At 48.1% G+C, this 15,965-nt stretch overlaps 1 protein-coding gene across 2 annotated transcripts; it reads left to right on the top strand.

Moving 5' to 3' along the window:
- On the top strand, nucleotides 1–14,935 carry TFRC (transferrin receptor). Of its 2 annotated transcripts, XM_026070860.1 has the most exons (19): nucleotides 17–105; nucleotides 1,638–1,721; nucleotides 1,905–2,118; nucleotides 2,764–2,983; nucleotides 3,198–3,341; nucleotides 4,038–4,134; nucleotides 4,546–4,668; nucleotides 5,968–6,063; nucleotides 6,227–6,366; nucleotides 6,748–6,917; nucleotides 7,222–7,341; nucleotides 8,010–8,095; nucleotides 8,214–8,277; nucleotides 8,647–8,714; nucleotides 9,126–9,205; nucleotides 9,615–9,696; nucleotides 10,665–10,886; nucleotides 11,386–11,526; nucleotides 11,817–14,935. In XM_026070860.1, exons 3-19 carry the CDS (start codon nucleotides 1,920–1,922, stop codon nucleotides 12,057–12,059), a joined length of 2,295 nt encoding a protein of 764 aa, XP_025926645.1. In that variant the 5' UTR covers nucleotides 17–105; nucleotides 1,638–1,721; nucleotides 1,905–1,919; the 3' UTR covers nucleotides 12,060–14,935. The 2 variants fall into 2 exon arrangements, with proteins under 2 accessions (XP_025926644.1, XP_025926645.1); XM_026070859.1 differs by lacking the exon at nucleotides 1,638–1,721 and having other exon boundaries at nucleotides 1–105.
- Nucleotides 14,936–15,965: the final 1,030 nt, after the last annotated feature.

Raw genomic sequence — 15,965 nt, 5'->3', positions numbered from 1 at the left:
GCCTGACTTGATGTGTTGCGTTCTAAACTTCTAGGGCTTTGGTCAGGTTGGTGGGTGCTCCTCCGGAAAGCGATGGACCATGCCAGAGCAGCAATTTCTAACTTGGTAAGACCCCCTGTCCCCTCATTTGTCTCAAGTTGGTGGGTTGACAATACTACAGTAGCAGAAGCAAGATCCAATGGAGTCAATGTCAGTCTCACAAGAGATGACAAATCCAAAGCACTGTTAGATGTTACTTTCTGGGTTGAGTCTGAGCTACAGACTTCACTGTAGCTGCCTAGTTATGATATGGAGGTGGCTTAAAACTTCGGTGCTGGTGGGGTTATCGTTTACTGCTACGATGTCTTGAGTCTTTCAGGAAGCTGAAAAAGTGATAGGGAGGGGAGTGAGCCTTGAACAATGTTCCAGGAGGAAGTACTGCTGAGGAAGCTGATTTGATGCCTATCGAGACAATCAACATGTTCTGTTATGTTACTTGGGGGGCAGGGGAGGGAGAGGGAAACACATGCCAACCACGAGTCCAGCCTTTGAATGTGATGTGTGCTTGGAAACAAGTATTCCAGGAGGTGGTAGCTCTGAGGTTGCTAGGTCAAGCCTGCTGATCCTAAAGAGCTTGGGCTGTGAAACRGCCCTGGGCTAGGACTGCAAATATGTTGGTCTGGTCCCTGAGCAGGTATGGAGGATATGAGGGATTGAGTTACATCCCCTGCAAAGCGTCCGGGAAGCCGAAGTTCCCTGCAGTTGAGCAGGGAGACTTTTTTGCTAGGTTAAAGTGCAGTGTAGCCACTCAGTTGCAGGTAATGTGGGCAGGAATGGAACTGCAGGTCCAAAATGGCATGGGTTTAGTTCTGACAGCATGTGAACTGTGGATGAGCTGCAGAGATTGTAACAGGGCTTGGGTGCTCATCACCAGCTTCTTCCCCAGTACAGTGGGGAGAGGCTGTGGGGCTTGTTGCTCCCAGAAACATTCCTCTGGCCTCTAGCCAGTCCCCAGCATGTGCCCAAGCATGGCTGGGAGCAAGCTCAGCAGCTCTAATGCTAGTTCTGCGGTCCTGGTTAGTTCCTGSTAAGCCTGGAATTGAGTTAACAGTGTCTGTCAATCTGAGTGTCTGCACTGCATGCAGGCTGCTGTTCTGTGTGCTGTTAGACCATGCATCACAGCTGTTTAGAAAAATAGGCTYTAGACTTGAAGCTCCTCTGTTTGGGCTCTGATAAAAATCTGTCGAACTATTCCAACCTCTGGTAGAAATGTGAGAAATGTCCTCAGCTAACAGGAAAGCTGAGGACAAGGAAAGTAACAGGATTCCTTTGGGTCATTTCCATTCAGCCTTGCCATTTTATACTATTGACAAATATTACAATTAAGAGTAGCCTGGGGCAGTTTAATGTAAGGTGATGCAGATACTGGATGAGGTTATCTAGATCAAAGTAAAYGTAGTTCAAAGTCACAAGCATGGAGTGATTGTCTTCCCTTTTCTCCATCATGATCAAAGTTCCTTTATGTGCAAGTTGCACATATTCAGGTCAGATCAGTGCACTCCTCCTGATTAGGTCCAGGAGTTTCTGCTTCAGTCAGCCTTTGCCACAGAGTCATGTGGGAAATTCCAGTGCTTTTGGCTGTGTCATATCTATTACAGAGTCCAAGCCGGACTGCGACCAGTGTGGTTCTGAAGTTGTGCAGGGCAAATAGACRCTAAATACCCACCGGACACCCAGAGTGGGTCAGTGAGTCTGAGTCTGTTCAAAGCTGCCTGCCTACCTGATTGACAGCTGACTCTTGTGCTGCACTGGAGCAGGTTCAGACGAACAATCTGCGTTCAGTTTGGAGCATGGGTGCAGTTAGCTGGAAGAGCTGTTGAGTGATGCAGCAAACTCTTCCCTCACATGACTCTCTTTCAACGCAGTTTGGTGGTGAGCCAATGTCGTACATGCGCTTCAGCATTGCTCGGCAAACGGATGGCGACAACAGCCATGTGGAGATGAAGCTGTCTGCTGATGATGAGGAAGGAGGGGAGATTGGGAGGCAGGAGCACCTGCACACCAGCATGGGGCAGCCACGGAGGACTGGCAAGAACCTCTGCTTCCTTGTCATTGCAGCTGTACTCCTCCTTTTGATTGGTAAGGACGGATGGGAGGAAACTGCATGAAGTGGACCGCTCTCAAGCATATCTGAGGCCTTTAACATTTGAATTTGTATTGTTTCAGAAGATAATTATAAGAGCTTGGATCCAGGCTGCAGCTTCTTGTCACTAACTAAATATCTCTGGTTCAGGCTTGTGGTATGGAATTAGCATGAATAATTGCAAGTTTGACTGCAGAACCGTGTGGATCTGTTTGCTAAAGGGCAAACTGGTCAGTGTGGCAAGGGTACTGATTTTCCCTTGATCAACTCTAATGCTTCTCTAGAGATGTGGGTGAACACATTAGTAAGGCCTCTGGAAGCTGAAGCATTTAGTGTTTGCCAGTTCTTCAAAGGCTTTTACAGTGCTACCAGCTTAAAGCAAACAGTCTCCTCCCTGAATGGTGCTGGAGAGACTCTGCCAAGCACAAGATCAGATATACAGTGTCCTTTAAAATGTTTCAGCTCAGGCAAAATGTCAGGCTGTGTATTCCTGTCTGTCCTTAGGTTTGCCAGCTTTTAAAAATGGTGTGAGAACAGAGGTGTACCTGTACCCTAGGAGTTGCTTTGAATGTACTTGTCTAATGTTGGCCTGGCTTAGTCTACTTTCTTGCAGCACAAAGAAATACCTGTTCTGTCCATAGGGTTTCTGATTGGCTACTTGAGTTACCGTGGACGAATGCAGATGACTGCTAAGTGTCTAGATGGAAGTGGCAGGTGTGAGATGACTCCTACTGCATCTTACTTAGCGGATGCTGATGAAACTGAGGAAGAGATGCCAGGACCATCTGTCCTCTACTGGCCTGAAGTCAAAGCCCTTTTTTCAAAAAAGCTGTCAGCCAGACGTCTTGAAGACAACTTGAGGTAACAGTTCCAGAAAACTTAGCTACAGCTAAGGAAGAGGCACAGCTGGTGAACAGAGCTTAAGCTCCTTTGGAGAACAAGAGTCTCAAAGATGTTGTGGGGTGGCATCTCATTAAACGTGGCTTTAAATGGCCTGTCCAACTTGGGTTTGCTGGCTGGGGTACTGTAGTGCATACTGGTACGTTAGCCTAAACTATAAATCTGTTGCCTACAGGCGAAGAGCAAATAGGAAATCTTTTGAAGCTGGCCTGAGTGAAGATGAGAGCATGGCCACCTACATTCATGACCAGTTCAACAGCTTACTCTTGGATAAAGTGTGGAACGATGAGCACTATATTAAACTGCAGGTCAAGGGCAGGTACGTTAATGAAGAGTTGCAGATCTTTACTTTACAGCATGGATCTTTGTAGTCCAAGCAGTTGCAAAGATTGTGAGCCAGTTATCCCTCTCCAAAGGAAACTACAGTATAGCTCAGCAATGGCTACTGCTGTCTTTTCACAGGCTTTCTAAATCCCAGGTGTCTGGTAGCAGGCCTCTGGATTCTTCCTGGCACAGCTGYTTCTTCGAAGCATGCTTAAGAGTTGGAGAGAAAACAAACAGWGTAAAAAAACTAGCTGAAGGGCAGGCTCCTTCTGTCTAAAGCTGCTAGCATGGGTGGCTCTGTCATGTGACCTATAAAGGTGTTGCAGATCTGGCTCCGGCCCCTCATAGCTCAGAAGTATCAGCAGGCATTGGATGACAGCTCACACTAGTGTGTCTTCCTGTCCCTTTGTGTGAGAGGAAAAACAAATTTGCTTGGCTTCTTTTATGAGGGGACTAATAAGAGACTGAGAAGCACAGACTGTTTCTACTATTTGTCTTAAGAACTAGCCTTCACTAATGTCTCTGAACAGCCCCAGAGGTTATTGTGTGAAACTACTGGTAAGAGTCTACCCGTTTTAGACTCTGCATTGACTTGATCAGAATTGCAAGGGCATAGACTGAAATACAGGACCTAGCTAAATATGCAGGCTGTATATGAAAGAGCATAACGCCGTCTCCTGCCATTTAACAGCATCAACAACAAAGTGTCTATTCTGGAAGATGATAAAGAAGAAGAACTGGAGAGTCCTGATGCATACGTGGCATACAGCAAAAATAATTCAGTCTCTGTAAGTGACCCAGGAGATCCTGGGGATGTGCTTGAATGCTTACCAGGTGGCAATGTCTAAAATGTATCCCTTCAATATATGCACTGTATAAAGCGCACCCTAGATACAGAACTGGGGGGGAGGGGGCAGGGCATGGATGGGGAAGGAGTGGGTCCRCACAGTTTTCTTGCTTCAGCAAGATGCAGAAGTAGCTGTCTGTTCAGACTTTTTTGCTGGGATCCAGCCAGGAGCCTTGACAGAAGTGCTGCTCCAACAGGCATGTTGCATGTGACCAGAGTCGGCATTGCTGAACTCAAACTYCCTGCTGTTAATGTTGGGCTGATGTGTTCCAGGCCCCATGACTTTGTAGACTGCTTAAAGTATCTTATTGGCTGAGGACTGCTGTATTTATAAGCAGTATCYCTGTTCCAGGGCAAACCGGTCTATGTGAACTACGGACAGAAAGCCGATTTTCAGAAGATGCAAAATTCAGGTGTTTCACTGAATGGATCTATTGTCATCCTCAGAGCTGGAAAAATTACTCTTGCTGAGAAGGTAAGCAGTCTATGCCCCTGAAGCTCAGCCAAACTTGGCAGCAAGGAGGTAGAGGTGTGTCTTCAAAAGGAGGAAGACTGTGCCTCAGTTCAAGCCTCTAGAACTTATCCGCAGGCTTGTCCTACAGGACTGGTCTTGCTTGTTTGTGATAGGCTGCCACATGCAGGTCTGGACACCAAGGCTCAATGGAGCTAATTACTTTCTGTGGGAGTGTTGTTCTTGGCCTCTGGCAGTCTGGTTGGGACAGCTGAGCATCCAGAATGATAGAGCTGGGAGGCAGAGGCAGGCAGCCTATGATCCACAGGGCAAGGACCACAGGTTGTAGAGCTGGCTGGTGGTGGTATAAGCAGAAATGGAGCTGCCAAAAGCAGAATCTTCTCATCACTAGAGCACCTCTTGCTACTGCAGCCAGATACTTTCAAAGCTTGGTTGCAGTGTCTCACTTGGTCTCTTGTTGAGTGTTCGGTAGGTCCAAGCATAGGTGCCTTCATAGGTGCCAGCAGTGGCTGCCCAGCCAGCTGGCTTGTGTGTTGCTGTAATGCTCCCTTAACAGGAAACAAAACCAAATAACCAAGCAGCCTACAGGAGCCGAGTCCTTCTGCACGCAAGCCTGTTCTAGGTCTGCCAGAGAACTGCCCCTCGCATGGGTGCTTGTGGGGAGACTGGGACGTAGGGTTCTTTCCTGTAGCGTGCCAGTACAGCTCTGTCTGGCTTTGTGCATCTTAGACGCAGGCAGAGCTGAAAGGTGCTTCCACAAGTGGTGCTTGCTGGTTCTGTGCTCCCCTTTCCACCTTGTAAACTGGTGTCTGGCCTTGCAAGAGTGTTTGCGCCTGTGGCATATAAGAGGCAGCTGGGTTGTAGGTGTATTAAATGGGGGCTTGACTTAATGAGGCCACTCTCCCCTCCTCCCCCCCACCCCATTTTCTTTGTGAAGATGAGCCGCCAGTGGCTACTTATCTTGGCTTGATGCTAATCTACCCTTGAGAAATCAGCCTGAGCATAATAAAAAATAACATCTTTCTGAGCCCCTCTGAGAAACAAGTTTGAGTTGAACAAATTGTGGGGTCAGGCACTAACCATGGAGAGCATCCTAATTCAAGAGGSTGTTAGGCACACTGTGTCCAGAGTGAGACTGGGCTGCTTGCATTCAACCTCTTTATATTGGTGGCAGGTGACTGTTAGTCTCCTGCAGAGTCAAGCACTGAGAAGCACAACCCCTCACACCATTCCTCAGTGTGTTTGCCTTAAATCCCCTGGCTTGCTGTGCAAACGTGCAGCTGATGTTGCTCTTTGCTTCAGGTTGCAAATGCCAAAGAGGCAGGAGCAGTTGGTGTCCTGATGTATCTGGATCCATATGATTACAAGGACACGGATGAACTTGTCCCCTTTGGGCATGTGAGTATGTGACTAGCTCTCCTGTCTGCTGCTCTGAGCCTTCTTCATTGTGGACTGCAAAATGCAGCAGTCCTCCTCCAGCTTAGCAGTGTTTCATGCCCTTGTGTAGATGACAACTCTTGCCTTCTGTGCGAGACCTGAGGACTCTTTTTGCCTTTCACAGGCCCACCTTGGCACTGGAGACCCTTTCACTCCAGGCTTCCCCTCTTTCAACCACACCCAGTTTCCACCAGTCGAATCTTCGGGACTACCCCGCATTGCTGTTCAGACCATCTCCAGCCAAGCAGCGAGCCGGCTGTTCAGGTACTGGTCCCTGCTGGCTTGCAGGCTAGGCTGTTGGCCCTATTGCTGGTGGTGAGGAGGATGTTGAGGTGCTGTGAGCCCAGGGAGCTCTCTGCTGGCCTCTGCCATGTATCGCAGGGAGCACTTAGGACTGGCTGGAGAAATGTCACTTGTCTGACGCATCTTATTGCTTAAAAACAGATCTTAATTTAGTATTGCATTCCCCTTGGCCTCTCTCTGCATTCTTCTTCATCACACATAATTAGCAGTACAGGGTTGCAAGCTAACTTCTGAGCAGGCTCAGAACAAGGCTGCCCTGCAGTTTAAGGCTTGCTTTTCTCACAGCAAAGGTAAATGAGGCCAGAGATGGACAATGAGTTCAAAGGATCTCTTTCCCCTCAGCAAAATGGATGGAGACCCATGTTTTCTGGAGTGGAGAGGTGGGATCATTGGCTGCAAGATGATGCTCAGCAGTGCAAGCAAGAAGACGGTGCAACTGAATGTGAGCAATGTCATGGTGGACAGGAAGATTCTGAACATCTTTGGTGCTATCACGGGGTTTGAAGAACCAGGTAGGAGCAACTGGCTTGTGGCTCAGATTTCAGGGGCCTCTTCCTGTTCTGTCATCTTCAGAGCATGGCAGCTGCTCCCAGACAAAGGCAGCCAGATCCTCAGCAAAACCAAGATCTTTCTCTGAAAGTCAAGGGAAAAGCTCAACTGAGCTGCCAGGGAAATTCTAAATAAAGACAGTGAGCCAGATGCAGGGGTCAGACTCTATACTGTGTTCCTAGCATGGAAGTTCGAAGCTGCTTTTCTAATGCAAAGTGTTTGCAGCAAGAAGCTTGCAGCTCAGAGCTCTTGATGTCTCCTTTATAGATCGGTACGTTGTGATTGGAGCCCAGAGAGACTCCTGGGGCCCAGGAGCGGCCAAGGCTGGCGTTGGAACTGCCATATTGTTGGAACTTGCCCAAGTGATCTCTGACATGGTGAAAAATGGTAAATATTTGAGCACAAAAGTGGAGGAGAGGGGGGAGGATGTTAAATCCTACAAGATCATCTCTGTGTGTTAGCATTGGAGAGCTCAGTTGCAAAATAATCCCTTGAGAAGGTGCAAGAAATCTGACAAAGCTCTCTGAGATGCCATGCTCCCTGACTTGCCCGGCATGGACAACTTGTTCTGCAGTGAGCACTTGTTTCCAAGGGACTTACCTGCTTATATCCAGTTTAGCTTGAATGCAAGAATGTCCTTAGATAACACACGTTGAAAACCTCAGACTTGAGATGTCTATTGGGCAGCCAACCGTGAAGGTAGAAAACACTGAAGTAGCTGACCAGCTGGAGGATTGGGGGCTGCCTGGTGGCACTTAGTGCAAGTCTCCACTCTTGTCTCCAGGGCTGATTCTGGGCTCTGGCAGCTAAAGAAGAGGGTGGTGGGGAGGGATTGTGGATGGCATGGCTTCTCCACACGGCTCTGGAGAGATAAGGGGGAGCAGGGCACAATGTCCTCGGTGTGACTAACGTGCAGGAGTGTCTGCACAGAATGCTTCAGCTCTGCCTGTTGAGCAGTAGGTGATTCTTCAGCCCAGGCCCTCAGTAATCTACATCTCCATGGGGGAAGGGCATAGATCTCAATATCTCTTTTCTCTCTCTCACTCTATTTGCAGATGGCTATAAACCGAGGCGAAGCATCATCTTTGCTAGCTGGAGTGCAGGAGAATATGGAACTGTGGGTGCTACTGAATGGCTGGAGGTACTTTTCTTTGATAGACTTCTGCAATGACTGTTAATTTCTGATTCCCTGCTCCCATGGATTAAACGCCCTGGTGTTGCACTGTTGCCATTCATCTTGCACTTCTGTTTTGTTTTAGGGATATTCTGCCACACTGCATGCCAAAGCCTTCACTTACATTAACCTGGATACTGCAGTCCTAGGTAACTTGCCACTCTGTTCAGTTTCTTGAAGCCAGGTTGCACCAGAATGACTTGGCAGACATCCCTTAACCTCCAGAAATGGAGACTGTGCCAGGACTGGTATTGAGTGTTTGACTGAAGGTTGGCATGACTCCCTTTATCATGGATCTGTTGTCATTGAAGCTGGAAGGTTGCTGCAACTTGAGCCAGAAGGAGATAACTCTGCTAGGTCCAAGCGGATTCTGCCCTGTGTCTGCCAATGATCCTTTGGGAACACCCTGTAGATCAGTTGACCCGGGAGGTGTTACTGCTGCTCAGTCAGAGGACTGGGCTGCTCTAAAAGTAATGGTTAGCTGTGCCAGCGTGTCAGACATCTTTCCTGTCTTGCAGGCTGGAAAAACATCAAGATTTCTGCCAGCCCAATGCTGTACACACTACTGGAGAGAACTATGAAGGGGGTGAGTAGAAGGGTCTTAGGCTGACCAAGACAACTATGGTTTCGGGAGAAACTGAAAGCTGCTAGAGCTGTACTGGGCCACTCACTTCAGCAGAGCTGGCACCTTCTGAAGAGAAGCCCATTTAGGAGAAAGGGCTGACACACTCCTGAAGGCCCTGTCTGAAGACAGCTGGGCTGTAGGTATTATAGTTTATGCATCTGGAATCTAAAACTAGCAAATGCCACAGTTCAGTGGGAGGTGAATGTCTGTCCTGCATGAGCTATGCCTGTGTGCAGAAAGGTCAGGAGAGCACACCTGACTCTGGCATCTGCATAGTAATATGAGCTCTGGGACAGACCCGCCAGCTTGCAGGCAGCCTGGGAGCCCAAGCAGAGGCCAGAACAAGAGCAGTGACTGTCAGTCTCTTTCCAGGTGATGGATCCAGCAACAGCCCAGTCAGCAGATGCAGGAAGCCTGTTGAGCAGAGTTGGCTCTGACTGGGTAAAAGCAGTGTAAGTCTCTTGATCCTGCTGTTTGGGAAAGCAAGTATCCATAAAGGAACAAATTAAACAGCTTCTGCTCTTTGTGCTGGAATGCAGCACTGCTGTCTGGGGCAGGCTTTACCTACTGTGATGGGGGCAGGCAGGCATGGACAGCACAGCAGTAGCTCTGCTTAGTGCTGCCCCAAGGTGCCTGTAGGCAATTCAGACACCTTTTTGTAGGGCGAGAACAGCCTTGCACAAAGACCAGTGGCTGGAAATGGACAAGCAGCCCTTGGCACTTGTCTGGGATTTTTTGCCAAAACCTGCCCTGTCTAGACAGGGTAGCCCAGATGGCTCAGAGCTTCAACTCTAGGGCTTGTAGTGCTCTTCCTGGGATGTCTAAACCAGTTGGTAACTGCTCAATACCTGTCTCTTGTAGTGTTCCCCTTGGCCTGGGTGATGCGGCATTCCCTTTCCTGGCATACTCGGGAATCCCAGTGGTGTCCTTTGGATTCTACAATGTAAGTATCGTGTGCCTGCCTGGTGTATTCACTCTATGGAAAATGCTGTAATAGTATTTGCCCTCCAGGATGGCAGAGCACAAGGTGCTGGTCCCAAACTCAACTTCCATGCAGGAATGCTTCTGGTAGAGGGGAGACAACCTCTGGGCCTGGTGGCTGTGGCAGTACTCTGTGCGGACTTCTCGGGCATGGCTGGCGTACAGTCTCTGTTCCAGAGTTTTGAGCATCTGTGTCTTGTTAGGAGAGGGGGCCTGCTCTCTTCTAGAGGCTCAAATGTCAACGCTTCAGAAGCTAAAATCACTAAGAAGATCTCAGCTTTCTTCTCCTACTGCTTTGATGAAAGGATGTACTAGAGCCTGCTGTTTAGGAAAGTGCACTGGGGAAGCTGTATAGCTAGCCAGAGGCAAGTACTAACTCGCTGTCTATATCAGCTACTGCAGCTTGGAGCTAGCAAAACTGGCATCAGCTAGGCAGTTTGCTCTCTTACCATAGAGTCCAGGTGTGTGGCTGGGAGCTGAGCAGAACTAGACTTTCTGGTAACACCTTCCTTGGCTTATGAATGCTTGGACTTTGTTAGTGTCAGACTTCCTCAAAACAAACCAAAAATCTTAAATCAACCCACTCAGAAGTTTAGGTGGGAGGGAGGGGTTCTGCTAGCACACACTGAACTAGGTGCTGTGGTTTGTCCACCCACAGCTCTGCAGAAGAACCCCAGTAGGACTGAGGTCTATGTTTTCAGGTCTAACAGACTAGCAGAGCATCCTGATGATTACTGAAAAGTGAGAGAGACTAGATGCAGGAGCTCCCTTCCCCTGCCTTGTGCTTCGAAGTTTTGCCACTCAGATCTCACTACTTAGAGGCTTAAGAGGATGGGGGAGTGGTGAAATAGGAGGCAAACTATAGCAGGAGGAAAAAATTCCTAGGTTGAGAAGCATTCCTGCCCAACTCCAGTGTCTTCTGCCCTGCAGAAAGATGAGGAATACCCCTTCCTGGGCACCACTCAGGACACTGTGGAGAACCTGAAGAAGATTGCCAACTTGTATGGTCTTATCCGTGCTGCTGCAGAAGTGGCTGGACACATTGCTCTCAGGCTGACCCATGATCATGAGCTCTTCCTGGACTTTGGGAGATACAGCGAGGAGCTGCTAGCATTCCAGGAGAAGTTTTTGGACTATGATCAGGAAGTGAAGGTAAGGCTTTGAGTGCATTGAATCTCTGTAGACTGTTATGGTGCCTTGTGTTGACAAGGCTCTATGGCTACTGAATGCAGTAGAATAGACATCTTCCTCCTCTTGAGATGAGGATGTAGCAAGATGTGACCTGAATTGATGCTGCTTATGGAGCAGTACAAACAGAGTAGCTGTGGCAGACAGACTTAGCTAATCTTGCTTTGGTGAGTTCCTGGGGAAATTAATGTGGATGCAGTAGTTTCTAATCTGGTTATCACTCAGTGCAGTGCATCTTTGCATCTCATTTGCATCTCTGCTGAAAGGGTAAAAGAAACTGTGGGTGGGGAGAGACGTCACTGAGTTCAGTGATCTCAGAAAAGACTGCCAGGAACTTGCTCTGCTGCTAAGTTTAAACTTAATGTGGAGAGAACAGGAGAGAAGGGGGGGGGGGAAAAAACTCCCTCTCTAAGAGAGCAGTGAAAGAAGAAAATCGGGTTTGTTAACAACTCTTCCCTTGCAGGAGCTTGGGCTGACCTTGGACTGGCTGTTTTTTGCCCGTGGAGACTTTCAGCGAGCTGTAGATGGACTGAGAAGAGACATCGTAAACAGCGATAGGGAAAACGGGGTCATCCGCAGAGCCCTGAATGACAGGATCATGAAGGTGGGTCCTTACAACCAGCTTTCCTTTTTCACAAAGGAGGTGTACTGGTTGGGATGGGCCTTTTACTTAGGAGCCATGGGCACTGTGCAGATCCAAGTGTCTCCTGCTTGCTTAACGCTAATGTCACTGRCTTCCATGCCTGCTATCAAGAGACTTTCTGGCCCTTGCAGAACTCCTGCAAGAAAGGGCTGGATGGGAGTGAGAGCCTGGGGGTTAGTGATGGGGCAGATTAGGGAAGAAATAAACTTGGGATGTGAGAGAATAACCTTAAACTTGCACCTCTACTCCAGGTGGAATATGACTTCCTCTCCCCCTATCTGTCACCAAAAGATGTTCCCCTTCGCCACATCTTCTTCGGCAAAGGCTCCCACACCCTGCAGAGTCTGCTGGAGCACCTGCAGCTGCTGAAAACCAGCAAGAGCAGCGTGAATATGAACATGCTGAAAGAGCAGCTGGCCCTAGCGACCTGGACAATTAAAGGGGCTGCCAATGCCTTAGTAGGGGACATCTGGAATACAGACAATGAGTTTTAGACACAGCAAGAACCTGGCTAAGGTACAGAATTAGGGAAACCCACTCCCTAACATGGCATTGTATTTCTGTAGAGAATTTTTTTGGCAGCAAATCTCTTTTTGACCAAAGTTGAGCTTAAATTTAAAATCTCACCTTGACAAATTCACAGGAGGCAGTTTTAAAGCAGGTACTAGAATTACCATGAAAATTTCCTCTGACCAGGCTTACCTTTGACCACAGTCCAAAACCGGTCATGTACAGCTGCTTGTGGGGCTTGCTTTCTGGTGTACTTGAAAACCAAACAACTCGGGCAAATCCTGAACTGGTACCTTAAGTGGGGAGGTACCACATCTATTTAGGGTTTTAATTGTTGGCCTCCTAAACCTAGTGATAGAACAGGGAATGGATTTCTTTAGCATTTATAATGAGGATCCCTTCCCTCACAGGGAGCTGCAGAGACAAACCTGTAGCTCAAGAATAAAACAACAGTAATAGCCCGTAAGTGCTAGATTATCAGCAAGCTCTGAAGTGCCCAGCCTCCCCTGGCTAAAGAGCAGTGGCCTAACAACATCTTGGAGGCGTGCTTCTTCCAAGGCAGGTCTCGATACCCAGGGGAGATGACCCAAAGACTATCAGATGCCCCCCTCTTATACCCTGAGCTGGCACCTCAGTGAGTCCTGTGGCATTGAGAAATGGCTCTAGATTGGCACTTCAGACCTTGCTGCTCTGGGGCCTTTTGTGAAATCGAGTCTCTTGCTGGCCAAACCCTGTTTGGCTGATGCCATTGTGCAGGACGGCTCTTGTTTGGCACTGAGATATTTATTTGTTTATTTATTTATCAGTGACAGCGTTCACTATAAATGGTGTGTGGTTTTTTTTATAGAAGATAATTATCGGAAGCAGTGCCTTCCATAATTATGACAGTTATACTGTCGTTTTTGAATAAAGCAGCATCTGCTMTTACAATCAAACATGATACTGGAACTTTGCATTTAAAATACTCTAAATAGGCAAAAAAAAAAACAAAAAAAAAACTAGCGATTAAGCTTTCTGTGGCAAAAACACCCCTCTGGAAAAAACTTGAAGACGTAAACCTGGCAGTAAGTCTCTGGGTTGCATTCCAAATTGATCCTTGAAATGCTGAAAACCTGGGTGGAAAAAACAAATAGTAGAAATTTGGCTTCCCTGGGGTGTCCATGCCTCTCAGTGGGGTTAGGCATCTCTTACCCCACCACCACCCCTCCTTTCTGGATGCCTTGTGCTCACATGGGGAGCACAGCTTCCTTCCTGCTGCCCTTGGCTGAGGGGCAGAAGCACTCCTGAGTGAGGCGATACAAGACCTCGTTATGTAGCCCACTCCACCCACTACGACACATGACTAAACTTGTACCTCAGATTAGGCATTGGCCCAATTTTAAATGGCAGCTTCCTGCAAACTTCCAGTACCTTATGTATCATGAAACCTAACTGACATTATCGGGGGCAGTGTCTTCCATAATGTGTAAAGAACAAGGTAGTTTTTGCCTACCACAGTGTTATATCGGAGGCAGTGACCTCCATATGTTGCACTATGGGTGTACGTAATTATCGGGGACAGTGTTTCCCATAATTGTTCTATGCTTATCATGCAATGTCATCTGCAAAGCTTGATGGTTAGTATCTAACATGGATCAACTTCCTGCAGTCCTATTCTTTTTTTCCACTCTCCTGTGGTGATGCAGATACAAACTTCAGTCTGTTATGTACTTTTCAGACTCTACCTGCTCTGTAGGCCGAACTCTTTCAAATAGCTGTGCTGTCTTGAATTGGCTTCCTACCTCCAGTCATGAGACTGGTGTTTGAATGTTTTATGGAAACCAGGCTAGTTAGATTGTGCTCTGTGATTTAGTGAACTTCCTTCAAATCAGTTATGAAGGCTTAGGGAATTAAAGGTGAATGTATGGTTTTGGGCTGACTGTCCAGAGGGCTCTGGTCACTGCTCTAGACAGGTGCRTGTACTACTTAGAGGCAGAGGTTGGCTTACTTCTTTACTCTGTGGTGAAGCTGGTGTGCATGCATGGGAAACTGCTTATTACCCTCCCTAGGTCTCACTGGAGACTCCAGTCTTGCCTCAGGGGGTGGGAAAAAATCRCTGGCACCTTTCTGATGGTGCCTCTCTGCTCCCTAATCTGAAGCTGAACACTGCTTCTCTCTTCATTTGACATCTGGTAAACTGCAGTGTATATTCCTCGAAAGCATCTCTGTGGCCAACCCTTATTTTGTAAAAAAAAAAAAAAAAAAATATATAAATATATATATAAAAAAATAATTCAATCTAGCTTTTAAACCTAAAGCATGAGTGACCTGAGCCCTGGCAGTAGTCCTCAAAATAAAGAACACCGTTTGCTGGGTGGAGAGACTTGGGCTGGGTCCCACCTAGTGGCACTGCCACAAGGAATGGGCAAGGACAAGCCCACAGCCTGTGGCATGAGTAGCTCCAGATGGCTCACAGACTTGGATGGGCTGGATTTTCATTGGCCTTTCTGGGAGACAGATGTCCAGGCTTGTGCAACTCTTATTTCTTCCTTAACTACCTTGCCCTCTCTGAAACATGTGTACCACCCTGTCTGTGTTGCTGTTTCCTAGTGACACTTCTCCAGATGGCATTTAAGAGCTGCTGTCTGGGGAGTCCTTGCTTCAGTGTTTGCRTGCATCTTGATGTCAGACTTAATCATGTGCTTTATAACCAACAGAGAAAGACAAAAACCTGTTTCTTAGCTAGCCAACACAACYGTGACTACTGGGATGTCAGTATGCCTTGTTTGGTACTGGGATCTGACTTGGTGTGGGGTGCTAAAGTCTGTTTCTAGGTTACCTGCTCTCTGCTTGAATAAAGTTTTAAAGCTTGAACACTCAACTCCTTGTGGATTCTTGTGAAGCCTTGACAATGTTACAGCGGCTGGTGAGCTCAAGCAGCTGGAGGAAGGCTGCTCTCCTGCCAAATCAGAGCTGTTAATTACATAGTAGCTCTTAGCAACTCTCCCTGGTACAGGGTTTGCCTGCAAATACCACCTTGTTGACTTGCGATAGCAAGTACGAACTTCACTGCACTGCTCTTCTAGGAGTGCTTTGAGTTCTGCCTCACCGTGGAAGCCTTGGATGAAGACTTTGACAATGATGTGGAGGAGTAATTTACAGGACCCCCCTCAGTCACCCCTCTCCCTTAATGTCCATCACCTACCTGCTGCCTCAAAGTTGCTGTGCTGGTGTCAAAAGAGCCTGCTTTAAGTCAACAGTGTCCCTTCTGGCACTATTGGGGGTAGATGCCAGGGCCTGCTGAATTGGAAGGAGGATGAGAATGTCAGACTTCGCACCCCCTCCAGCTTTGCAGCTTGCAGACAGGAAGAAGCCTCCTCTGGTGAGGGCACTGCTGTGGTCAGGTGAGTCCATGCCCCAGGAAGCCAGAGCTTACAGCCTGGCCCCTTCTCTGCCACAGGCCTCCTACCTGGTGCTGTAAGTTGTGGGCTCAGGTACCGCGGTGCAGTGCTAGTGGGTTGCAGCCTTTCCCAGTCTGACCCCAGGAGGTGATACAGGGGTRCTCTCTGGGCAATGAAGCAAGGGGGTGGGTGGGTGAAGGAGGGGGAGGAATGAAAATCCATGTGCCCCTCCAGGAGGGAGCTGGGGCCCCTCTGCCCCAGCCATGGGCTGAAGGCAATTTCCTAACCCCTGCCCTGTCCCTGCCCTTCATTGCCAGCTTGGATCCCCCACTAAAGGCCATGAGTGAAAGCTGGGATAGGAACCAGCCTAGAGCCCAAATTGGTTCAGCTGAATTTGGTTATTGCTTAAAGTCATAGCAAGCTCTGACAGAGCAGGAGCTACATCCCCCTGCTCTGAGGCTGGTACTGCTTCCCTGGTTTGGGGCTTTGCATTTTAAGCATCTCCTGCTG

This window comes from Apteryx rowi, unplaced genomic scaffold (assembly GCF_003343035.1).
Source record: "Apteryx rowi isolate R43461 unplaced genomic scaffold, aptRow1 scaffold_32, whole genome shotgun sequence".
NCBI lineage: Eukaryota > Metazoa > Chordata > Aves > Apterygiformes > Apterygidae > Apteryx > Apteryx rowi.
The sequence above is the reverse complement of the archived record's forward strand: the minus strand, read 5'-3'. Positions and strand labels throughout refer to the sequence as shown.

What these genes read in the sequence shown, in the direction of transcription:
- TFRC (XM_026070859.1), top strand. Translation starts at nt 73, where the DNA reads ATGGACCATGCCAGAGCAGCAATTTCTAACTTG. An exon ending in GAGCAGCAATTTCTAACTTG is followed by an intron (nt 106 to 1,904) that starts GTAAGACCCCCT and finishes CTTTCAACGCAG; the next exon opens with TTTGGTGGTGAGCCAATGTC. An exon ending in TCTGACTGGGTAAAAGCAGT is followed by an intron (nt 9,206 to 9,614) that starts GTAAGTCTCTTG and finishes TGTCTCTTGTAG; the next exon opens with TGTTCCCCTTGGCCTGGGTG.